This window comes from Artemia franciscana, chromosome 12 (assembly GCF_032884065.1).
Source record: "Artemia franciscana chromosome 12, ASM3288406v1, whole genome shotgun sequence".
Classification (NCBI taxonomy): domain Eukaryota; kingdom Metazoa; phylum Arthropoda; class Branchiopoda; order Anostraca; family Artemiidae; genus Artemia; species Artemia franciscana.
The window spans coordinates 13554784-13582041 of record NC_088874.1 but is presented as its reverse complement, the minus strand read 5'-3'; the positions used below and the strand labels follow the sequence as shown (position 1 = coordinate 13582041).

At 33.4% G+C, this 27258-nt stretch overlaps 1 protein-coding gene across 4 annotated transcripts in view; it reads left to right on the top strand.

Annotated features, from left to right (window-relative positions):
- The window catches only part of LOC136033713 (protein yippee-like 2), a 90762-nt gene extending 65100 nt beyond the window's left edge, over window positions 1-25662 (top strand). For 3 of the 4 annotated variants that reach the window (XM_065714592.1, XM_065714591.1, XM_065714590.1), the window contains exons 5-6: window positions 6198-6306; window positions 14036-25662. In XM_065714592.1, coding sequence (XP_065570664.1) covers window positions 6198-6306; window positions 14036-14125 — 199 coding nt within the window. In that variant the 3' untranslated portion in view covers window positions 14126-25662. Of the gene's footprint in view, window positions 1-6197; window positions 6307-9644; window positions 9703-14035 lie in introns of all 4 variants that reach the window. The other variant, XM_065714593.1, reaches the window with a different exon arrangement.
- The last annotated feature ends 1596 nt before the right edge of the window (window positions 25663-27258 follow it).

Below are 27258 nucleotides of genomic sequence, written 5' to 3'. Positions count from 1 at the left end.
TATTGACTATATTTTAGCTCATGAAGCCATTTGAATGTTTATCTGCTGACCAATACAAATACTTTACTTTATTTGCTATATGTTCTGTTCGACCCTTCATCAATTGACCCTTGGATTTCTTCTGACGACCATTGCGACCTATCGCTGACACAGCTGGTAATAATTTAACCATGACCCTGGTGAAGTGCTTGTTTTTTTTTGTCTTTTTATTAATTCTAGCCTCTGTAGTTATCTCTATACTAATTGGATCATGGCTGCCGAAAGAGGATGACAAAAGGATCAGTTTTAGTGAGATCTCCCAATACTATATAAGACTAGTATCAGTCGTATGACCAATCAATATGACTAGTTTGATTAACTCAAACAAAATATGGTTTTGTGACAAACTTAGGAGCAACCTTGTGTTGTTGAGTTTGCCCGTTTTATGTATGTCGTCGTTTAGGCTCTTTATTAAATTAAATAAAAAAACAAGTTTTTTTTAGCTGAAAGTAAGGAATGATATTAAAACTCAAAACGAACAGAAACTACTCCGTATATGAAAGGGGCTGTTCCCTCCTCATCACCCCCCTCTTTATGCTAAAGTTATTTAGAGTAGTCTCTTTATGCTTAGAGTAGTCTCTTTATGCTAAAAGTAGAGTTGAGAGAAAGAGTCAAAGCCCTATCTAGGCATGGGATACTAATTGCTTGTAGTGAGTGAATGAATGTGCTTTGGTTAAGACATTCCTGAAAGGTATCGCTTTATTGTGGATATAATTAAAAATTACTAGTCTTTTTGAATTAGCAGTGTTTTTTTTAATTAAAAATTTATTTTTGATAATTAAAGTTTAACCTTACAACTAGCTTTCATTCTCATGTTTTAATTCTATATTGTCTTTTTTAAATTTTTTCGCTACAGTCTGGAATATTGTCATTTAAAAACAAATATGTCTGTTCCAAGCTCATGTGTAGGACATTTATTTTGAGAGTCTATTGTCCCCCGGAGCATAGGCTTCTCTTAGTCGTTGTCTTTTTATTTGGTTTGTCGGGGGTCCAGTATGCACCCTAGCATATATCTTTATTGAGTGTTATTTCTAACTGTCTATAACCTTTTCTTCAAACATATTCTGAAAAAAAATATCTGGACAAAATCTTTTTTATTCTTTCTGAAATATTAAATATATGCTGTTTTCTAGTGTTGCCCTCGGCAATTTTGAAGTTATTCCCCGTAGCCCCATGATGGAGGGGATGCCTGGACTCCTAAAGCTTATTTTGTTATACTTATTCTTAGGGTCAGTAAACACATGGAAAAATTGTATCCAAATATATCTTTGAGATATTGAGTGGTCTTCAGAATAGTGGGAATACTTTGCATAAGGAAAATGGTAATTTAAAATTCAGTGTTTTTTATTAACTCATTGTTGTGTCACATCCTGTTCAGCGTTTATACCTTCATGTCAGTCTATTTTAAAACTACATATATTGTTTAGGTCTACCCATACAACCCTGCTTTCCCCCTTCAAAATTTTGATAGCTCAAAGCCTTCTATATAACAAGGAATGTCTAAATTTTATTTTATTTGTTGAAATTGCATTTAAACACTGTCCATATAAGACAAATTAAACTAAAAAGTAACCTTAATCTTGGTTGCTTATCTACGGCAACAATACGGATTTATTATCTGCATAGAGCAAGTGGACTTCAGCTAGGACCAGAATGCAAAAATTGAATAATGTATGTCTACGAAGTAATAGTTCCAGGAAAAAAAAAATTTTGGGCCACGAAATTTAGGGATTGAAATGCTGTATTTATAGCCATTATTAAGATACTACTTTTCTTGTTTAAGATACTTTTATTATTATTAAGATATTTAGGTTAGCTTCCTTGAGAAAAAGTAAGAACATTTTTTCCCTTAAACTAACCGTCTATGGGAATCTTATTATAAGTCAGTTTTATTTTATTTTATTATTATTGTTAATGTATCATTACATTATTAAGATACTTTTTTTCTTGTTGATACACTCAGGCGGCTATTTTACTCAGGTAAACCAAAAAAAAAAAAAAATTCCCTAACGTGTGCAAACCCGAAAGTCATTTCCGTGGGATCTGTGTGGACCATGATGTGAGAACTCCGTTTCTTAACTGCTATTACGATTTTGAGCTTTTCTTGTTTTATTAAGGCAGTATATCATATGATTCTAATTTTAAAAAATTTAAAATTCTATTTTAGCTGAATTTTTGCTATCTTGGAAAGGGGCTAGGTTAGGAAAATGAAACTCTGTAATGAATCCTGGTCCAAAAATATACTCTGGGAAGGTATTTCCAAGAAGTCTTAGAAATCTGCCTGCTTGACTGGTCTATCTATACCTATTGAAATTGTGGCAAAACAACATTTTACCTTAATTATCAGTTATCAGTTTCCTGTTAAAAATGCAATTCCTGTTATTTGAGTAGAATTTTAAGCAATATCAATTGGTTAACTCTAAGTTTAGGAAATGTACTTGCACCTCATAAATTGGGATTGAGCAAAGTTGTGAAGCTGAAAACAGTTTTCCTGTACGTTATCAAACAGTTCGTGGTAACGAACTGTAGTAAGGAGCGACCCGGCTCAATAGTAACCAAAACTCTAAAAAATTGAATTTTGATATCAATAGCTACATCAAAAGAATTGCATTTTAATGCTGATTTTAAATATATAAGTTTGATCAAGTTTGGTCGTACCCATCAAAAGTTACGAGCCTGAGAAAATTTGCCTGATTTATTACCATCAGATTCAGCATATCAGAGAACCCTACTGTAGAAGTTTCAAGCTCCTATCTACAAAAATGTGGAATTTTGTATTTTTTGCCAGAAGACAAATCACGGGTGCGTGTTTATTTGTTTGTTTTTTTCCCAGGGGCAATGTCGCAAGAGGGCTCATTCTAACGGAAATTAAAAGTTCTAGTGCCCTTTTTAAGTGACCAAAAAATTGGAGGGCATCTAGGCCCCCTCCCACGCTCATTTTTTCCCAAAGTCAACGGATCAAAATTTTGAGATAGCCATTTTGTTTAGCATAGTCGAAAACCATAAAAACTATGTCTTTGGGGATGACTTACTCCCCCACAATCCCTGGGGGATGGGCTGCAACTTACAAACTTTGACCAGTGTTTACATATAGTAATGGTTATTGGGAAGTGTACAGACGTTTTCAGGGGGATTTTATTTTGTTTGGGGGTGGGGCTGAGGAGAGGGGGCTATGTTGGAGGATCTTTCCTTGGAGGAATCTGTCATGGGGGAAGAAAAATTATATGACAAGGGCGCAGGATTCTCTAGCATTACTATAAAAAACAATGAAAAATGAACATGAAAACGTTTTTTCAAATGAAAGGAAGAAGTAGCATTGAAACTTAAAACGAACAGAGATTATTACGCATATGAGGGGTTCTAAAAATACTTTAGCATAAAGAGCGAGGTATTTAGGAGGAGATAAATACCTTGCTCTTTATGCTAAAGTATTTTTAGTAATTTCAACTATTTATTCTACGGCCTTTCTGATTCAGGGGTCATTCTTAAAGAATTGGGACAAAACTTACGATTTAGTGTAAAGAGCGAGGTATTAACGAGGGTACAAACCCCCTCGTATACATAATAAAAATATAAGGTTATGAAAGTTAGTTACGTAAGTCAATTCTTAAGTTACGTATATTTTTTACTAATAAAAACGTTCGTTAAAAATTAAAAGTTCTAATTGCCTTTTTAAGTAACCGAAAAATTGGAGGGCAACTAGGCCTCCTTCTCCACCCTTTATTTCTCAAAATCGTCTGATCAAAACTAAGAGAAAGCCATTTAGCCAAAAAAAGAATTAATATAAAAATTTCATTTTAATAATTTATGTGTGGAGAGCCAAAACCAAACATGCATTAATTCAAAAACGTTCAGAAATTAAATAAAAAAAAGCTAATTTTTTTAGCTGAAAGTAAGGAGTGACATTAAAACTTAAAACGAACAGAAATTACTCCGTATATGAAATGAGTTGTCCCCTCCGCAATCCCTCGCTCTTTACGCTAAAGTTTGACTCTTTGCCACAATTCTACTTTTTAAAACAATTAAAAGCTTTAGAGTAAAGAGCGAGGGATTGCGGAGGGGACAACTCATTTCATATACGGAGTAATTTCTGTTCGTTTTAAGTTTTAATGTCGCTCTTTACTTTCAGCTAAAAAAATTAGTTTTTTTTATTTAATTTTTTAAGCAAAATATCTATTGTGCAAGGTTTCACTTTTATAACACGAATATTTTTTAAGGTCATTTTAAGGTGAGTGTCCTCTAGAGGGAGAAGGGGTGGCAATAGGTACTTCAAAATACCTTCCCGGGACATACTTTAGTCTTTAGACCCATCCCTGAAAGTCTTATTTGCCTAATCAGCAAAAAATAGCTTTTCTAGAATAAAAAAAACAACTCTGTAACAAACAAAATGATGATAAAAATTAATAACTATATGAAATTTCTATCACAATTATTTGATTTATATAAAAAGTAGCCTATAATACCAAATAATTTTCAACACGCCCATGCATACTAGTATATTTTGTATTAAGGCTAGTAGCAGGGGCGAATATCCAGCATTTTATTGGGGGGACAAGAGGGGTTCATATCCGGATAGTCAAGGGGAATGGGAATAATAGTTTTTTCTCCGCATTACCGGGGGCAACTGCGCCGCTTGTCCCCTCCCCCAACGATGCCCCTGGCTAGTAGATACACAGGAAATGTTCTAGCATCCATCGGTTGTACTTCTTGTGGATGATATCCTTGTGCAGTTACTGGCCCAGGTCGTCATCAATAAACTAATTAAAGACATTTTAATGTTTCATGATATTACTGTTTTCCACTGAATATATTTTAAAGCTAAAATGCTAATGCTAATTATGGAAAAAAACTCACCAATTAATTTTAAGGTTGAGACACGTGACCACAAAAAAAGAAGAAAAGTTCAGAATAATACCAACTTTTTTGAATAATGTAGATTATTGCTCACAGTACATAAAGATAGGAAGGAACGGCAGATTTTTAATAGCTACTACCATAATGGGACCAAAAGCTAGAAGAAGAGAAAGACAAATAGGCTGAAAAATGTGGCATTAATGTTAGATCTGAAGTTAGCATCTGATTGCCTAGAAAAATTTCTGAATTAAAAAATTGCAATGTTTAAGTTAATATTTTTGCTGGTTGTTCTTCATTGCCTTGTATAAGCTTGCCTTTGCTAATCGAACTGCGAAGACCTTCCAATGAACTTTTGATAAGCAGAGAACTAAGCAATTAGTTCTGAACCGTTTTCGCTTATCGTCAAACTTCTTCCTAATGAGAATATTATCAAGGGTCTCCTATTCGTGGAAGGCGCAATTGACGAATTTTCAGTGTAAATAATTGTCACGAGGGGGGCATTAATAATATCATATAAGCTGTTGACGTTAATGTCAGTAAAGAGCAAGATGAATACTTAATTAGAATAAATGAAGAAATGATGTAAAGACCATTGCTACTTTTTCTTTCGTTTTAAACTCACAGCGTTGTAGATATGTTGCAGGACTTGAATGGCAAGCTTAAAATAAAGGTTAGTTACTCGAAACACTAAACTTGTAATTAAAAAGTTAAATTTACGATAATATTACAGCGAGAATCTGAAAAGATATTATTCTTCCTGTTGTGCCTCTTGTATCTTCTAGTGAATTTTACTACCCCTCAGCACCCCTCCCCCCCAAAAAAAATTAGGGCTGTTTCTTTCTACGAATCTTACATACTTGATAAGTTGGCGATGAATGCAACAACCGACGATTAGAAAAGAAGGTCTTCGGTAAGGGAAGTAAAATTATAGCTGTGCAATTAATCAGACGTAGGCCTATTTGTTGGTGCTTACGAAATGAAAAAAGAAAATTGTATGTTGATGTTTTTCCTATCTGCACTGAAAAACACCAAAATTTTAGTTTTCAATCTCTAAAAAAATTATTCTTTGTATGATGAGTGGTGCTTAATGTAAGCTGGAAAACTGACTAAAAAAAAAGAAAAAATCTGGGTGCTTTCCAGTACTGCTCCTTCAAGCAATATATTTAATTTTCGATCATCGGCTAGAATCCTTTTTCGACTGACAGTATTTCACTGTCGAATTAAATGGAGCATGAAAACTTATTATTGGCCTACTAAATCAACATCATCCTATCCTTACCTCTTTTTTTCTTTCTATTTTTCAGGGTAAATGTTGGCTGTGGACCAGCTGAAGAACGAGTTTTATTGACTGGTTTACATGCAGTAGCTGACATCTATTGTGAATGCTGTAAAACAACGCTGGGATGGAAATACGTAAGTTTGATATTGGTTTCCACCCTAACGCTTAATATTAATTGATGTAGTTAGCCAATCACGAAAATTTGGCCGCTACCCAAATTTTTAAGAAAATAGCTTATAAAAAAAGTTTTGAATTCACATTTGAATTTTCCTATCCTGGCAGGGCTTAAATAGAGATTTTTTATTCTTTCTTTGAAGTAGCATGCCGATTTTGTTGCATTAAGTTGGTTTGCATTGTTCTTGGACATCAAGGTCAGCTTCCTTGAGAAAAAGTAAGAACATTTTTTCTATTAAACTAACCGTCAGTGGGAATCTTATTGTAAGTCAGTCTACAGTGCTTTAGGTCAAGACCGTATCCCGGATGGTGTTATCGCATTTGATCCCACCCCCCGCTGCGAAATTTTTGTCCGACTCGTAAAAAAGTAGCAATAACGTATATAAACGGATTTTCGTGGTTTTGTGTGTTTACAGAAATGCGAAACAAATCTTACGATATTGATATTGCTTTCGTTGATGTATAAACTCTTCGTACTTCGTTCTTCTTTGAGTTCTACTGAATCATCAAGACTGAATTGTGTCAAAGCTTGTGTTTTATCTGCTGAGAATTATAGGGCTCAAGTCAGTGATTGAAGATATTTCGTTGAATGGTAGTTACTACCGATCCACTGCCCAAAGGCCTGTATAATCCCTTTTCAGTGGGTGTACTGACATGGGTTCTTTTGGGTTTTGGCATCTTGTTCTTTACTTGCAATAGGACTGAAGAATGATCTGCCGACAGTGGCAATAGCATAAAATAAATTGCAGTAACGAAGTGTACATATACAAAAAAAAACAATAAAAAAATACGACTAGACTAGGACAAAAAAAGGGAATAATTGCGCACAAAGTAATGTAAACATTAATTAGTAAAGATGTATTTATTGTTTGTTTCTAACTTTCTCTTTGGAATAATGCTCAAATTATATGTTTTTCAATTTTATTTTATTTCACTATTATTAAATACTTTATTCGACATTTACAGCTTCATTAAAATGTTCATCGTCAATAAGCCACTCGCTATGGCTAAATTCAAGAGTAGGTCAAATTTAGCTCCATTGCTTAACCTTCCTCATTCCAAGAACTTTCAATTTTCAAATAAATTACAATTTTTTACTTTCAAATTAATTTCTGGCTTCAGGAACGGTCGAGAGTTGACTATCAAAGAAAGCTTGCAAAAGTAGTAAACATTGTAATGGCAGTATGTAAACATAGCAGAATGTAAAATCCCTCACAAATGGTGTTCTCCTAGAACACATCGTGTTTATAACATAAAAGTGCAAATTAATGTCTAAAATTACATTTCTTGAAGAAAAATGTACATATGCATATACAATATGCATTTATGTGCATATATCTTGCAAATTTTAGTGCCTTGCACTCTCATGTTGCTCAGTTAAAATGGACGAATTTGATCAAAAATGGTATCAAAATAAGCAGTAACCCTAATTCTTCTGTGAAAAATGACAGGCCCTAAAATTGCGAATTAGGAGATTAGTTTAATTTTTTTATAAATAAGTACTTGGAAAAACTTTTGCACATGTCTTTGAGATCTTACCAAATCTAGTTGATAAACAGGGGCTTTAAACAAGCAAAACACTTTTTCTAAGAAAGGATAGGCCCCAAAACAGTGGATTAGATCTACAAGGCTAAAGAAAACATCGACATAAGATGCAGTAGAAAGCAAAGCTTTTTGTCAAAAATTAGGATTACATTATCCATTTTGTATTAGGATATCCATTAAGCAATTACTTATTTGTGACTTCACTAACCCTTCAATTTCACCCTTGTTTGAAATGAAACACATTGTATAAAGTATCCTTTTACTATGTTTGATTTAGGATAGTCATCTGATCTTCTATTGCAAAGTCCTAACAGCTCATTCACAATGAAAATTTTCGTATGGAAATATTTATCAACACCAAAAATTTAGCTAAATTCTGTACCTTAGCTAACATCAAAACCATTAATACTAGTAAATATTGGATTAACCAGTCTAGCTAAGACGGAAAATGTTCACCATATGATTAAATATCTGTACAGTTTATTTCTATACAGCTAAGGATTAACGATAAAGTTTTCTGATTGGTCTTTTCTGAATTCCCTAAAAATTCACAAGTATAGTCAGGTTACACCTTTACGACTCCTAAATGCTCTGAGACCATTTAAGGACTGTTCACGATGAGACGATATTTTAGCTATAGTTCTCTTAGCTAAATCGAACTTCGGTACTGGCTCTGGCTAGCTCCGGAATTTAACTGAATCTTATTATGAAGGGGACTAGCTTTAGCTAAAATATCGTCTCATTGTGAACAGTCCTTAAATGGTCTCAGAGCATTTAGTAGTCGTTAAGTTGTAACCTAACTATACTTATGAAGTGGGTAGGAGAGACTCTAGCCCAGGACCCTTCTTTAAGCGCTTCAATTTTAAGGATCTAAGAACCTTTGTGCTTGTTAACTGTTCTGTTAATTTTAACTGTTCCCAAAGTGATCCCTGAAAAACTCACGAGTCTAGAGAAGAGCAGCATGTTTAAACATATAAACAATAAGATGGAATGAGGGGATTTCCCAGAGACCTGCTTTTAGTCGCACACAAGGATAGACAGATTTTTTTTGCCTGGTCTTTATCAAGCAAGATGGAGCCCCCCCCCCCCCAGAAATGCTAAAACTTTACTTTAAAACCGTTATTGTAAAATTGAATATTTAAGTAATTTGAGCCCCTTGCCTTAGACGCTGCATGCGTTGATTTTCCCTGACTTGGTGCTTCTGGAGCCACTTGGGGCACCAAGGGCAATAAAAGGGTGGTTGAGTGACCTTCGGCCAGTTTCGTCTCTTAAAAAGGTTCTTGGCTATATCTGATAATTTGTGATCCGTTTTTCCTCCTCTAACCATTTACAATAATCCGTTATTTATGAATGGGTTCGGGAAAAATATCTTGAAGGCAGATGGTCTACAGTGTAATGGGGATCATGATATGAAAATTTCATGATTTTAATTGTTTGTAAAACTTTATGTTTCATATAGCATGTATAAATGTTTAGTGATGAAATGGACTACAGCGTTCCAATATATTTTCGGAGACTGGGAAGTTTTTATACATCTTCTTGGATAATTTCATTTTATTTTAATTATTTTTTACGATTATATTTTGATCTAATTAGTACTATTACCATGGTGATTGAATTTACCCTATTATTAATGCAGATAACGTAATTATCAACTGACAAGGATCATAAATGTTTAAGTAAACTTTTTTTTATACCCGTTTTTCTATATTTTTCCATTCCGTTTTGATTACTACTCTATTTGTACTTACAGCAAGACCATGATGCACATCTCTGTTTCACCTGGCATTTGAAATTCAGAAGCTACTTGGGTATGTGTTTAACCGTAACCGCCCCAGATACAATTTAATTGTTTAACATCCCTCTGTAAACGATCTATATTTATTCTTTAAACATACGCTTGCAATTATTTATCCTAAGTTATAGAGTGCTCCACTTCATATGTGTAGATCGTTGTACTTCTTTTTGCTCGTGATTGTTCAGAGACAATTTTTTAGTCTTATACGATTTAACGCCCAAAGCCGTAATATTTCTTTGAATCTGAAATTCTGGCAGTCTCAAAATTTGTGCTTGATATTTCGACTAAACTGCTGTTTTACACCCCACATTGGCCAAAAACGGGGATTTTTTATGACTTGGTCTTTTGAGTTGCATAGAAAGAGCACTATTGCTCGAAATGTCTTTTGTCCTCTTCGGATTTTTGCCACTGTTGCTCTTATGCAACAACTTCTCTCAGCGAAAAATAAACTAACACCTATTTGTAATTATCAGTAAGAAATTTAACATTTCTAGAAAGAGGAATTTAACTTCCATCTTTAGGTGTTCAGGTGCGTTAAAGATGATTGACAATCCTCGTTTATGATTTTCCCCAATTTTCTAAAACTGTGCGAATGTTCTAGTTAAATGCTAAACATTTGCAATCTGCATATTATATTCTTTTTATAAATAGATAGGCTCCTTTCGGGTTTGTTGACTATGGACAAAGACCGTTTCTTACATGTCTTGGGTTAATATAGTTCATTTCGTGTCTATTTCAACAGTGTTGCGTATCCTTTTATGGAACCTAACTTCTGAAAATATGTTTCCAAAGGGAACAGAAATAGCCTTTGAATTATGTATTGACAGTTTTGTAACTGCGGAGTTTCCGGGAAATCATTAATTCACCAGAGAAGTCTTTGAATTAGATATGAGACATTTTCAAGGCTATTATTTCCCTGAAATTAACTAGCCAGTATTCAGTATATAGATTTAGATACGAAGGTAATTTATCGAAATATCCAAGGACCTTTTCAGTATAAAAAATTAGCAAGAAACGACAATATATCCTTGTAACAAAGACCAATGGGGATATATGATTTTAATAAATTTTCTTAATCTTCAACTAAATCCGGAAGTCTTTAAGCTTAAGATGCTGAATCATCGGTAGTCCTAAACAGTACCCATCTCTCTTGCCTTTTATGTAATGTAATTTACAGGACTCTTAGGAGCGCAATAACCCATTTTTGGTAAAAATGCCACACGGTTATTTCCCTTCTTTTTAAGACGATACAAGAGCAGAAAAGTTTGGTAAAATATTGTAGACTCTTAGGAGCACAATAGCCCATTTTTGGTAAAAGTGTCAAACAGTTATTTCCTCTCTTTTTGAGACGATATAAGAGCAAAAAAGTTTGGTGAAATATTGTTCAAATTTTTACTCCCAAAAAGAAAGGGGAGAAAACTCATTGCTTCTGACGATAAATCCTAACAGGTGAATGTAAATCTAAGTTTTGACAAACAACGATTAATTTGTCCCCCTGTGAGTTAACGTCCTTTGCTTTATTTTACTCAGTTGTAGCTGGATAGTGGAATATTCCGAAGAGTAATAAATGATTAAATAGCTTAGAACTTAAATTTCGTACTGCATATAATTCGATAGTAAACATGTGAAACATCTGTGGAATAAAAGATACAATCCATTAATATTTGGAAATAAAAAAAACACACATGTCGATAATTGGTTACATTAAAACTTAAAATGTACAGAATATCGTATATGAAAGGGGTTGTCCCCTCCTCAACGCCTCGGTCTTTACGCTAAAGTTTTTTATTGCTTTAAAAAGTAGAGTTGTGAGAAAGAGTCAAACTTCAGCCTAAAGAGCGTGGCGTTGAGGAGGGGACAGCCCTATTCATATACGGAATAATTTCTGTTCGTTATAAGTTTTAATGTCGCTCCTTACTTGCAGTTGAAAAAAACTTGTTTTTATTTATTCATTTTGACAAGGGATTACAGCAATTCAAAAACCTTAAAAAAGAAAACCAAAAGTTTGAAGCTTAGTATATATCGTTGTTAGAATTCGGACTAGCTTCATTAATCAAATATCTTTGGACAGATTCAATATGAAAAGATTTTAAATTACGTAAAGAGCAAAAACTGGTGGTTTTAAAAATATTTGTATATATTTTAACAAGGGATTACAACAATTTAAAAACCCTAAAAAAAACAAAAGTTTGAAGCTTAGTAGATATCGTTTTTAGAAATCGAATTTGCTTTAATAATAAAATATCTTTGAAAAGACCCCAATATTTTCTCAAAATGTTTGCGGTTAGAAGACAAGCGACAATGGTGTCTTTTGGAAGAAAATTAGGACCACAGCTAGGAACATTAGTTAAAAAGCTTTACGTTTAATTGAGAGGAGAAGGGGCTTGTACAAGAATTATTTGAGTATTAGATCGTATGAAAACAAAAGGAATGTAAAGAAAGTGGAAAAAGCTTTGAAATATGGATTACGGAGATATGAAGTGTAGGCCATGGATAAAACTGCCGAGGATCTGGAAGATGCAGCTAGACAGCGTAATAGTAAAACATTGTACTGGCATGTTAATAAATCGAGAGGGAGGAGTCAATCTGGACTTGTCCCAGTTTAAGATAGGAACAGGGCCATAATTTGTGATAAGGAAACGGCGAAAGAGAGATGGGCTGAACATTTTGAGAATGTGCTAAACCGAGATAAATATCAGTTGCGACAGTACTAAAAGGATTGAAAAATGATAAGGCTCCAGGTGCTGATAGCGTGGTAAATGCGTTTCTTAAATATAATGTCTCTGAAGTTAAAAAGAAGTTACTGAAGATTATGAATTTCATTTTTGAATTTCAATTTTAGAAAAAAACTCTAATCAAACCACTAAATAGGAAAAGTAACTAGAGCGAGTGTGGTAATTATCGAGGCATTAGTCTGGTCTGTGTACGTAGCAAATTACTTAGCAATATGATATTTTTAGACTGAGAGATGCTGTAAACAAAGTTTTAAGAGAAGAACAGTACGGTTTTAGAAAAGGTAGAGGATGTGTCGACCAAATTTTTACTCTTAGGTTAATAATTGAGAAGTGCCTGAGTTATCAAACACCTTTGGTCCTCAGTTTTATAGATTATGAGCAAGCGTTCGATTCTGCTGATAGAAGAGCTTTAGCAATGGTTTTATCCTTGTATGGTATACCCGATAAATACATTAAAGTGATTAGTGCTATATACGAGATTAACATTGTTGTGGTTAAGGTTGGAAATGAGGTCAGCAACTGGTTTTGTATTAAATTAGGAGTTAAGCAAGGTTATGTTTTATCGCTCTTTATATGGATGATTCTGATGGATTTTTTCTTGAGAAGCACAGGGAAGGCAATAGGAGACCACAGAATCAAATGGGGAGGAAAAACTTTCCTGGACTTAGATTATGCTGACAATTTAAGCATCCTAGATGATAGTGTGAGCAAATAAATAAAATTTTTAAGGTTCTGCGAGTTTAGGGTCCTAGATTAGGTTTGAAAATAAATGTTAAGACGACTAAGTCACTAAGGCTAGGAATAAGTGAAGATGAAAAGATGACATTGAACAACGAAATGAGTGATCAGGTGGACAGCTTCACTTACCTTGGTAGTATTTTTAGTAAAGAAGGTTGGAGCAGTGAAGTGTGAAAAGAAGAATAGCCAAGGCTCAGGGCGTTTTTTCACAGTTAAAAAGGTATGGAAGAATAGTAAGATAGGTCTGCAAACCAAGATTAGAATATTGGAAGCTACAGTGACGGCAGTTATCAAGTATGACTCTGAAGCCTTGGCGCTCCGAAAAGCAGATGAGAATTTACTAGATGTTTTCCTTAGAAATTGCCTACGGATTGTTCTTGGTACCTGGCTGACTGACCGTATTTTAAACAGCAGTTTATGTGAAAAGTGTGGTTCAGTCCGGCTTTCCAAGGCTATAATGAGAGAAAGTTTGGGATGGCTAGGGTACGTTGTGTGGAAGAAGGATGATAGATTGCCAAAGATTGTCCTTTTTGGCGAACCGTCTAGGGCTATATGGAAAGTAGGTCGTCCGCAGTTGGGGTTGGAGAATATCATAAAGAAAGATTTGAAGGAAATGGGAACTTCCTGGGAAGGTGAAAAGAGGGAGGCTTTGAATAGATTGTGAGGGAGGAGCGCGCGTAGATGTGTTGTCCTCACGCGGCTGGGTGCTGCGATTAGGTATTAGTAGTATATTAGTATTATTAGTATATATTCATCTATATTTATTGTCATTCATGTGTTGCCACACATGATAGTTCTTTTCTTTGCCTCTATTTACTCTTTTTTTTACACCTTTTCCACTTAGTTTATTTTAGCTTTTATCACTTTTTTTAGGAACATGCCTTCGAGTCGAGCCAGAAATATAAGGAGGGCAAATATATAATCGAACTGGCACACATGATCAAGGACAATGGATGGGACTAAATATTCCCTTGTGAGTTTCCTATTTCGTGTAAAGCAACAGTATTATTACCTCAAATCTGGTGTATGCCAAAAAAAGTGTTCATAATTTTTTTTTAATGAAACCTTAAAGAAAAGGACTGTGATAATTTTCCTGCTTTTCAGCAGTACGGACATTGTTTTGCGTCTTGTTTTTATTTTATTTTTCATGTGCAAATGTTCGGTGGACTTCTTTTTTGTCTTCATTTTTTTTGCGATGAAGGTGTACTTAACGATTATTTTTTCGCATTGTTTTCGCTCTCTTCTATTTTGTATATTTTTGTATCTAGTCGAGTCGGATATGTGTGCGGTTTGTTTGAATCAGCGGTCTTATTTTTGCATTTATCCTTCGCTATTGCTCTTGTTCTAAAGAGTTTGTATTTCCCTCTTTATTAATGACTAAGACCTTTTTTTTATAAACTTCTTATTTGGAAAAACTAGTTGTAGTCCTCTTATTTAAAAAGTCTATAGTTTAGATTTGCTAAGTAAATTTAAAATAAGCGACTTTTTACTTATGTTCACCCTTCTCTTTTATTGAACCTCTTTTACCGTAATGTATCCTTTTTCAGACAGGTAAATTTTTGACTCTCAAGCGGCATTCTTGTGCATCTTAATTTACGATATAAATTACAAGACCTAAATTCTTTATCTGACTTTCAGCCAATCAGTGGCAAAATTTTTTTTCGCATACTGACAATTGTATGCGTTGCGCAGGTATTTATCACCTGATTCAATGCCTTCGGCAAGAACTGCAATGCGTAGTTGGGGGCAATTCATCCGATCCTTCCCGTGTTTTCCCCCCAGATTTCTCCACGTACCCATTTACTGTTGGGTTGACCCTGGCTGATCTTACAGAGTCACACCTTTGATCCCCGTTCCAAAACGAATTACTAGCGACACTGGGACTCGGAGCCCTGACCTCAGTATTTCAAGTCTAGAGCACTAATCACTCAGTTAGAACGGCTGATAAAAGTTATTATTTTATAAATTAACTCCTAACTACGCATATGGAGAACACGGAATTAATGATACAAGATGTTAACACTATAAAGACATGACCGGCTCTCAACTTGAATACATCAAGGGTATATTTGTATTTTTTCAGCTATTCAATGAATGAACAAAGTTTTTTTATCTTCAAATAACCCCAAAATTGTTAGTATGAAAAATGCATAAACTGTGTTTTGCATTTTGCAAACAGTGATTTCTCCTTGTAAAACCATGATCTATGTCCGGTGGTGAGGGTGAAGAAAAAGTGATATGCCGCTCAATGGGAAGCGGCCACAAAAAATATATTCAGTCTAACTTTTGTATGACCTTTTATTCTTTCTCTTATTCCTTTTAATTAAGGTTTTAGACATTAATAGAAGAATTAGTTCTTCTGTGTTTTAAGGGTTGGGAATGGGCTTAAGTTTTTTTTTTTTTTCTAAGAGCCTTAGCAGAATTATGCCCTGGTTACAACTCGTCATTCTATTCGGGTATAAATCTGTTTCGATCCACAACTGTGACTATTGCCTATTTTGCAAAATAGAATTGGTTGTACAGGTGGTGGGTGGCAAATACCTAATCCCAATTTTCAATTCTTTAAACCAGTCTTATTGAGTACTGATATGTGATATTGTGACTTGTATTAACCTGAATGAAAGCTAACTTTGAAATCTCTTAATTGTAAGTGTTTTTCACTCTTTTGGTTTGTCTGTATTATATTTCTCATGAAATGGTTTGTCGTGTTTTCCTGGAATTTTTTGAAGGTATCTGAGAAAAATAAGGAGATCATCCCTGGATATTATATGTTTTTCTATTACTTTTCTAGTTGGAAAAATAACTCCTGTCAGCAAAATATTATGAATGTTAATATTTAAATTGGATAAAAGTTGGTACAGTGCCAACTTTTCTGCGATTCATGTCTACTGAAGTTTGAACGTAGTTATTTGATTATTTGTAACTTAGTATATAAAAAATGTTGACTTAACTATCTGCCCTCCCAATGTGTTGCGACCTCGGTAATATAAAACATTAATTGAACCCTGTTGATGATCGAAATAATAAAAGATGATTATAGCCTGACCGAGATTTTAAAAACCTAAGCGAATATCGTGATAAGCATAGAGGGGACCTTGCCAAAAATCATTGGTTCATGGTAATTGACTGATAAGAATAAAATAAAGAGTTGAGTTTCGAATCGAATGCTCAGCAGTCACTTCGATAGTTGCTAATTTTCCAATAACCTAGTATATTCTGTACTTGTTAATTTACCATTTAGTTATTTAGTTTTCAGTAAAAGTAATCTATGTCCTATTTTATGCAAAACTTTCTCCTATAATTCATATTATATCACCTGTTTTATCTATTTATGGTACGAAAATTTCTTGTTGTATGAAATATTTGATTGTTCCCATTCAACGGACTTTTAATTTGTGGTCAACAGATTTAAAAAACTACCGCCTTTGGCAACTTGCGACCAAAAAGGGCTCTGATGCTACCAATGGTTCTCGTGCATAACTGATAATTTCATAGTAATTGCATATTCAACAATCATAAAGGAATAAAATTATGTATAGAAAGCTTATAGGCTAAATTCTCAGATTAAGGGAACTTCCAGGCACAAGCTGACGGGGAGGCTTCCTCTGGTTGCAAAGTTTTGCTAACTTTCTACATAACCCTATATATTGTTCATGCAAGAGATGTTTTTTCGAATTTATATCTCCTCCGAAATACTGCGGAGACTATGTTTCGTCTGATCTATCTTCAGTTGGCTGACACGAGTTATTGACTGTAGGTAATAGACGTATAAATAACGTTCTGAGATTTTTCTATGATGTCTGATTTACTGGTTCATTGCATTTGTGGTACAAAAGTGGGTTTTTCTTTTGTATGAAATATCTTTAAATAATGATAAAATAAAATATAAGAAAACATATTCATAAGTACTACATATTCAAAACTACATGTTGTTTAATTAATAGGTTGTTTTAGTAGAATGGTTCACTTTATCTGGCGTGTTGAACGATGCATTGTGTTTCGTACCGAGCCAAAATATTCTTAGGAGCCAACATTATTTATATTTTTGCGCCTGGTAGGTTCTTTAGGCTACTCACTGGGGTGGTTAAGATTCAGATTTTTATTTTTTCAGGATAACTATTTTCAAGTTTTTCTTATTTATTTTTTATGTTTTCAAGAATAATATTTATAATGTGGCAAATTGTGACAAAATGAAGGAGAGAGCCATTCCCTGGATAATTTGTACAAATATATTTTGTATATGACAAACATATTTTTCATTTCTTTCTCCTTGTTGTTTTCCTTCTTTTTTCATATTGAAGCTATGATCCGATAAAGGAAATACACTTATCGCAGGATTTGGCACGGTCATTTATTCTATGTATATTTTACTGTGATAAATGATATACAGTGTACACGTCCCTTCCCCCTCTCCCCCACCCCAAAAAAAATCTTGTGTATGTTCAAAAATGGGGCTTTATTTAGAGAGAACAAGTTTTATAATATTTATTTCCTGTAAAGTTTAAAACTGAATTTTTAATATTTTGAAGTTTTTCATGTTGGCGACGAAGCGGCCGGAGAAGGCTAATTAGCTAGTAATTCTGATTTCGTATATTACCAGTAGCCAGCTCTGCATAATCCCAATTTAGATAAAATTTTGGGAAGACGATGTTGGGCGGAAAAACAAATATTCCAATAAAACTGAGCAAAACCGTATTGGATTATTTCCCTTGCACAAAGGACTCTTTTAGAAGTTTTGTTTGTAAAAACTCTCTTTTTTCTGTTTTTCATCTCTAATTCAGTTATAATCTCATTCGTAAATATCATCTCGAAAACTGTTTGTGAAACATTTTTGTTAGTTAACAATGCAGTCTCCATGAGTCAACAAAGTATAGTTGAAATATGGGTTGCATAAACAGCAAATACGTCAAGACTTTGCCTAGTTTCATTTAAATCTTTTCTCGTTCAAAATTAATACGATTCATGTGCATTTTCTTCGTTTTTTTTTATTAATATATAACGTCTCTCCCGGGAAAATATTTGTGGCATAAGAATTCACTTTTGCGGTTTTGACCCCCCAACCCCCTCTTTGGGAAACATGCTTCGAAACAATACTTGTTGCTGTAATTACAATGATGTTGTGCGACATTTATACCAAACTAAGAGGTATAATATTTAGCTTTCTATGCTTTTAAACTACATTAATTGGCGTAATCAATGAATTTGTTTCCTATATTTCTTTCCGATATTTTCTTCTTTCCTATATCTTATTTGCCTTCTTAGGCGATTTATTTAAAACCATAATTTTTTTTCGAAATTTGTCATCTCTTCTTTCCTAATTTCCAGAGACATCGGGAAATTAGAGCTTTTGATATGTAAATAATCTCCGCTGTAGCATTGAAGAAAAATATTGATTTCATGGAATCGTCGTTAATAACAGTCGAAAAACGCAAAATGCATTTGCCATCTTTTTATAGTTTTAAAGAAGTAGTTAATAAATAACAGATTATTGAAGCTATAAAGTAACTAATTAAATAAACACTAATAAAAATAACTTCCATGCCACAACTGCTGAGCTTTATATCAACCAACTGCTATTGGACAGGCCTTAAACAGTGAGATAACGAAACACTGGTTTAATTGTATGCAGTTAGCAAGGGCATATCCAGGATTTTTGTTTTGAAGGGGGGGGGGGTACAAAAAACATCAAAAATTATTTATATGCATTTTTGTTCGTAGTCCTTTTTTTAGGGGGGGGGGGGGGTCAAATCTAGTAACCCCCCCCACATCTGGCTTTTGCAGCTAGTGTATAAATGAGGTTTGCTTTTACCGTATAGATATGCAAGCATTAATGCCGAACTCGTTTTTTTGGTTATTGAAAGATTCATTTAACGGAATTGTAATCGATGCTTGTTGCAGTTATTTTGAGTTGAACAATGCTTGATTCACTATGCAGAAGCTGCGATACGAGTTCCATTAAATGAAAAGGTCTTAAATGGTATTTTATGGCAAATAATATTCGCCATCTAAATGTATGAATGCAGGACAGTATATGTTTTGGTTTCCCTGTATAGCAGTAGTTTCCAAGATCCTCGAGAGTTTCCAAATTTGCCCATAATGCCTTATATCCTCCTTTCGCACTCGTAGAAATTGTTTGGAAGTGAGTTTTTGGTCCTACCATTGTTTTTAAGAAAACTTTATTGCGAAAAGTTTATAAATAACAGCAAAAAGAACCAAAACGCAATTAGTTTTTTCGCTGAAATTAATGTGTTGCAACACCGTCATTTGAATTACTTCAGCTGGTATACCTTCACAGATTAATGAACATAAGGAAGTAGCTCAATAATACTTATTGGAACCTTTATGAATAATAATGCTAGTAGAATAGGGACGCGATATACATACTAGTACCAGTGATTTAAGCAAGAACACTCTGTACAACGTCCTCTCCCAAGATATCTTAGTGTTGACGTGGCCTGTGCCAAAAATTTATTTGTGTGTTTCTCAACGTGACGTGGCTTCATAAGCCCAAGTTTTAAAAGAGGATCGCACGTATACGTGCGGTTGATTCGTTCGAACGTCAACTAAATAACAGCAACAGCAACTTTTATGAAAAAAAAATTCTGACTTTAAACGGGGTTTCTTTTCTAAAAGATAACTATCAGGTGAAATTAGTAAGAACTGATGAAAGTCTAACAAAGTTGAGCCCTCATCTGATATAGCTAAATAAAAAATTTCTTCTTTGCTCCGTATTATTTATAAAAGTCGGTTGCGCATAAATTTCTTGAGAGCTGAATAATTTCTAAAAGCCTACAGGATGGATATCTACAGAGGCGGTTGTCAGTGAAATATGAAAAGTGAAAATATCAAAAGAAGAACTAACAACTGTTGCCATTCTATTCAACTCTCCATAATTGTGTGTTATATATGATCGCTGAATAGGTGTCTTTTTTATGCCTTTGGTCTTAAAAAAATCACAAACTGAAGCATGATCATTCTATGGTTTGTAAATGACACCACAATTTTGAGAAAGTAGGGATTCTATTATTTTTCTTTTTTTAGGTAAAAGGGTTGCTTTATGTTAAATTTATTATCAGTATTGGTAAATCAATGGATTTTTCTTCCTTTCATTTAACTGATGTTTCGGTGAGGAATTTTGACTGTGTTCTTATTTTAGCTTTGATTTATTCTGAGTAACTTGACTGTTCCAAAAGCCTAAATTTAAGTTGATGTTCAAAAGTTTTAATTTGGAACGATAGTAAAAAGAAACTCAGACTTGACTAGATGGCTTAATGCAGTAAATTATTGCAAGCAGCCTCTGAGTATTAAAAGAGTATCTAATGAAAGTCTGAAAGAAAGAAAGCAAAGTATAATTGGAAAAATAAGCCAACTAATGTTTGTTTAAGGCAGGGGGCATCATATGTACAAAAAGAGGTAACTTTAAAGTGGGAGCTGACGCTAGTGTCGAAAAAAAACACCAATGCCATCTATAAATTGATGTCTTTCAAACTTCGAATTATTTTTTTCAGAAACTGGGATCAGAGATATTAATATACTAATTTCACCAGTTCCACTGATTTTTTAAGTACAAAAGTAAAAAAAGGCTAAGAAACAACAAATGTTAAATGGTATTTATGATTTTTTTTTCTTCAATATCTAGTGCCTATTTCCACTTATAAGTTAAATATAACTCTATGGTGTAGACAACCATCCGCTTCCCTGTTTTCTGGCTTTTTTTTCAAAAGACCCCGACTGTATAAGTGCATTTATTTGATTACAGGGTGACATTTATTGCTATCTACATTCTGCATAATGAATAGATGGCGATCGAAAATTGTTCTAAAGCTCTTGCTCAACTCGTAGGGAAATTTTTCTTGTGTTACCAGACTGTGGTATTAAAAAATGAAAGTAGAGGGAAAGTTACAGTTTACTGTTGAAATTCAAAAGGTGGAAATCCAAATCTCTGGTTTAAGTTTACAAAGAAGGTAGAAAAATGGAATATTGTGTTTCATTCTTTAGGACTGTTGTTAAAGCCTCGTCTTGATTGACATCATTAAACCTGCCAGCAGCATTTTTGTAGATGGATATTTTTTGGTAGCTGGTTATAAATGGATAGACTTTGAAAACCTTGACGACTATGATTTGCTTATCTGGCAAAGCCGGCCTGCTATTGACAGGGTTAATGACGTCAATCAGGAAGAGGCTCAACAGTTTGCTGTGAATTCGTGGAATGTAATTTTTTTCACCTTATGGATATTCAAGGTAGTTTACCATGACTATGTTATCAAAGCTGTAATTTCAAGTATTTCTATACATGAGAAAGAGAGATGTGTTGCAATTTGAAGAAAAAAGAGCTTTTTTTAATGTTGTATCTCATCGACGGAATAAGAATGGCATTATGGTATTGGTATAATCGTATTTTTATTTAAATTAAAACCTCAAAATTTTATTCTGTTAGAACCAAATGTCGCTATTAGAATAATTTTGGTTGACTAGCACATGCTCATTTTAATTTTTGCCGTGTATGCATTTCCTATGAATTTTGTGTGTTTGAGTGCTCTTAAGTAAAAAGTCGTGGTTAATGACAATCGGTATTTGTTATTTTGTACGTGTCGTTAATTCCACACCAAAACGAATTATTGATTTTTTTTTATGCTTGAATATTTTAGAAATAAAAACACAATTATTTGAAATGTAGAAGAAACTGCTTTGTTGTCACTATATTTTTTTCTGACAAAAATACAAAAGAGAAAGTGTAAAGTTACAAATTTTCAGCTTTTATTTTAAAAGCTGTTGTTATAAAGTAAAATATTTGTTTATGTTTCAAAAAATCATATTTTTTTTTTCATTGCTACGTGAGGGTTTATGCTACGGAGCGTAAGTAAACTGGAAGTAACGTCGGGTGCCGAAATAACCAGCTATGAGAAAACTTAGAAAATAAGAAACATAACTAGAAATAAGGTATCAGTGAAACTAAAAAAACACACAGTGAATGTTTTAGCTCGTATGAACAATGGGGCGTCTCTAGCAAGCGAGGCTGAAATCTATAGACAATGAAAAACACAAAAGATGGCGGATTATGAAACCAAACAAGATAAAAGTTAGTGAAGTTTAATAAGAGTTTTTCTTTTTTTTTCAAATGGAATCAATCTGGAAAACCAAATTTCTGATTCAAAAGCACAGTTGAGCAACTCCTGTTCAATCCAGAACTAAGTTCAAGAATTAGTTTAACAGACAAAATCAGTTTAGTAGTTCAGTTTTCAAAATTCATAGTTGAATCATTGCATTCTAGAGTGGAACAGCCGTAATTTGACGTTATGTCTTTTCTCCTTTTTTTTTGTCTTGCTTTTATTTTCAAATTTCTTAAAGTTATCCAATGTTTTCTTTTCCTTTTTTTTTTGGTTTTACTTTTTTTTTTCCTAAATCTAGTGCATTGTTTTGAAATTTCACTCTTGTTTCACTTGTGCTGAGGACAGCTTGTTCATAAAGGCATAATATTTCCAATATGTCAAGAGCCTTAATTTTTTCTTATTTTCTCTATTTTGGTTTTTAAACTGGCTTAGAATTGTTAATTTATTACTGGTAAATCTTAAGCCAGTTTAAGGGTGGTCCAAAAGGGGAACATTCACCTTAATTCATGCATAGCCTATGGCACTTCAAATAAAAGTGGCAGAGGTTCTTCAACAGAAATGCTTATGCTCCGTTTTTCAACTGAATAGTCCTTGAACTAGTTTCTGTTATATAATTAAATATATAACACTTAACTTAAAATTATTGGACGTTAGCTCATACAGTAGTTTCTCATTGGCCTAGAAGGTCTAATGCACTTGGGAATGTAAATTTTAATCTGATTGGTGGATTTTTGTTTTACCTTACTAATCACAGGCCGTAATACATTAAAATTTTAAGTAGTTGGCATTACAGAATAGCAATGTGAACCACTTATTAAGCTTTGGAATGTGTTGTTATTCTGGTGAGGCCCTAGAGGGACTATAGCACTATAGTCTTTAGCGCATGTGGCAGTTAGGATCGATTTTTGGATCAAATTAAATTTGCATTTAAAATCACTATTTCAACGTTTGCCCCTCTTGATTGTGATTTTTATGTGTATTCAGCAATTTATTAAACAAAAAAAAGATTACGTATTTTCCATTTTTGTAATTTTTCTATTGCTTGGTGATCTTTTGTATTTACACAGAGTAATTTAACTCTAGTTTCTTCAACAGAAGAGAAACCCCTACACTTGAATAAGCTAGTTTTGATTGATATCAATAAAGAATAATGTTAACCAAACTTGGCTTAGCCATTAGGTAACCACAAGCCATGTTGAAATGGTAAATGAAGTTAATTGCTAATGATTTTAGAATCAAGTTGAAATTTAGAGGTAAGATTCCACTAACAAGACCCAAAAGCATATGACCGGGTTTAATTACTCTACTCTGTTTAAGTTGCGTAGTGTAAAATCATAAGTGATAACATGAAATAAGCAGTATGCTTTATACCCGGGCTACGTTAAAGATACGCTTGAGGATACAAAAAATATTGCGCATGGTTGCAGTGGTAATGATATATCTCGTTCATAATTTATCAAGTTGAATATTGGGGAATTTGATTAGCAAGCCTGAACTCTGTAATTGACCTATCAAAGTAAAGATTCAAGGGGTAATCTTATGAAATTTGAAAAGGTGGAAGCTTAGAACAGGCGCTTGCCTTGCTCTAAGTTAAATTTGGCTGAAACTACAACAAAATAGTATTGCTGGGAATATATTATTACTGAAGGAATTTTAAACCAAATTCTTGACATTTTGGTTTTCCGTTTTTTAGTACAAGTGTAGGACTAAATTAAAGGGAATACACATGCTATTTATAAAGCTTAGATTCTTTATCGATTAGTGTGTGATCATGGTGTGGATTGGGCATTAGGCCCGTATGTTTTTCCCGCAAAAGGTGTAGGGACACGCGTTTTGTACAAAATACTAAAAGGCTGGGTTTGTAGTGTATATTATCTATTTCCCTTTTATATCAGTTACGATATCGGAATACATTTATTCTCAATATTAGCTTTTGGTTTTATTAAAAGTAAAAGAAAAAAGAAGAAGAGAAACTCCAGAGGAATGTGAACATATAGGCATTGTTTCAGCCCAAGAAATAAGGAAGGTTGAGGTTATAAATGTTTACTTTCTATGAAAGCAAGAGACGTTTGTAATCAATACTGTAGTCAAAATGTATGAAATATTCAGAAGAAAAGAAAATACCTTAGAAAAAAAAGAGTCAATAATTTGTGGATGTTTTGTTTGGTGTTGTGAAAACATTTCCAAGTTTTGATGTACTTTTTTTTCCTATCTCGGATGCATCATGAAGGATAATTGTTTTAAAAAATGTAATTTCTTGAAGATATTTGACGAATATCCAATGGAAAAAAGATCTAAGATTTTAAAAATTCGTGTGTATTTATTCTGTGCCAAAATCTGTTTTTTTTTTTGTTGACTCCCTGGTTAGCTATATCTGAAGGCTAGTGACACTCTATAAATTGTCTTCTGTTTCCCATGGGAGGTCCAGATATGCTCGCTAGGTAAGATTCACTAAACGATACAAAAAAGAGACTGTTTCTTTTGTAATCTAGAACCTTCAGATAGAACCGTCTTCATTGGGCAGAAACAGTAATATAATCCTTCATTGTTTGGCAATAGAATAATTAAGGTTCCTAGCGCTAACAGTGTTCTAAGATAAAACATCACTGTTTGTTTCTTAATATTTGAACAATACCCGGTTAGGGATTCGAACTGTTGTTGGTTTTGAATAAGAGGGAGGCGTGGCTTCTTAAATTCTGGTATCAATTGATAAGGAGACTAATAAAGTCTTCTTATTAGTGGAATAATCTCAAGGCATAAATCATGCCTTGCATAGACTATGTAAGACATGGTCTATTATAATCGTCATATGCATGAATTAAGACAAGGGGAAGTCTGCTCTCCAGAATTTATATAAGCTTCCAAGGATGTAGAATCTTTATAACCTTTATTACACTAATTAAGATTCTAAAAGATGATTCCTTGTTACCCACTTAGGATAATGGAAAAAAAAACAATGAAGTAAAATTTAGAAGAAAAGAAAACTAAAGGAACTATGGGGACAAGAGAAGGGCAAATATTTTTCAAAGCTATAATTTTTTTTTACTATTAAGCCATAGTCACTTTTTATCTTATTACGTTCGATCTTTGTCAATATACTATATTAAAATAAAGTATTATGTCTTAAAAGAATCGCTTCTTATTTCTCTGAATAAAAAGAAGTAAGTTTGTCTAGACGAGTAACAAGTTTTGATGAATCGAACTGAATTACTTGTGTTTTTTATTGCTTTTTGCACATATGTTTCGAACGTTTGCGGAATCTTCGTTGTAATTTTACGGGCGTTTTTTTTTATCTTGAGTGTTGACATATATTTGTGTTTAAGTGTCGAGTATATTTAATCTATTTCTATGGTGATTATCAGGTCACAATAAAATCACACTTCGTATAAACTGTTGTTGCCCTTTTTTCGTCTGATATTACTCCAGTGACAGTCAGGTTTAACTAATCTCTTTCAAATTGGCTTTTAAAATTTCAAATCGATTACCAAGTTTTTTTCCAAAATCCGTCTGGCAAAAATATCGTTTCGTAATTATATAGCTTTGGTCTGTAAGAATTTTGAAATAAATTCCCCCAGTGGCAGGTATTTATGAAATCTGGCATTAATATATTGTATTAATTTAGATATCTACTCACAAAAAACAGAAGCATACATCATTCGAGAAGAAAATTTAGGTTTTATGCTTCTCTCCCAGAATTTTATTTAAGTTGTATAAGTTTAATCTTAGGTACCATAAAGGGGACATGTCTCTCAAAATATTTTGTCAGAATCGAAAAGTAGGAATCTATCAAATTGGCCGCTGTAAAACTAAACGATTACTGTTTCAATTGATTCAGATTATCAAGAAGAGTCATCTTTTAGATTTTTGTTCTGGCTCATTCTGCTTTCTCAAATTCGTGGGTGCTTGCGATAATGTTTCCTCTCTTGATTCTATCACCCCGCTAAGCCCTAGCTCCTTTAACGCCAGATTTTCAATAGAAAGGCAGGTATGTTGCAATTTGTTCAAGGTGAAATCATGATTTTCAATAATAGGGCAAAAAAATGCCCTTTAGACTTTGAAAATGCATCAATGACGTTTCCATTGAAAAAATATCGTCATTTAAAAAAACAAAAAAAGCAGCAAAGTTCCTTCCCGTACGTTTTGTGAATTGGCACCCCTTTGAGGGCTTTTAAATATTTTAATGTCAATAAAAGAATATACAACAATAAAAATTCTGTATCGGAGGATCACGTAGAATACATATTGGCTTTTACTCTTTCTACTAAGTAGAATTATTAATTTATTAAAAAATTTTAACTTCAAGAGTTTAAAGTTTATTCAAAAATGGAACCTTTAACTCGTAGCAGTTAAAGGTTCCATTCTGCAACGTAAATTGAAATTTTGGTCGTGGGTCTAATATTAATTTTAAGGGTTCTTTTCAAGTTAAATAGAGGTAATAAGGGATAGATGGAGGGATCAAAACTTTTCTCCTTTAATCTTAAAAAAGGGAAGAAAATGCTCACCAGAATCGTTCTACCTGTGTCTCATACGACACAACATCCCCCCTCCCATATCTCTGCTGATGAACCGACATAAACAATAGTTGATATTCATCTTGAACTTGCTTAGCTTAATTCATCTTTGAATTTGATTAAAACTTAAAATTCACTAGCATTCTAAAATGGAAAATTTTATACTTGAAAAACACATACATTTTATTACCTTACAACGTTGCAACGGCATGGATTTTACAAACATTTACAGCACAGAAAGAGCTTTAGCTCATATTATATGAAATTAGTTTATTATTTCAGATGCAAAATGTTTATATTGTCTTAGCAACAATTCTGCCTTTTGAATTAAACTAGAAAAATGTTATGGTAAGGACGAACTATGGCCCATAGTAACCAAAATATTAAAATAAAACATCATACGCATGCTTGTGCAACAAACTTGTCTTTAGTAATCTTTTCTATGTCATAGTTGTAGCTGTAGCTGGAATCTAAT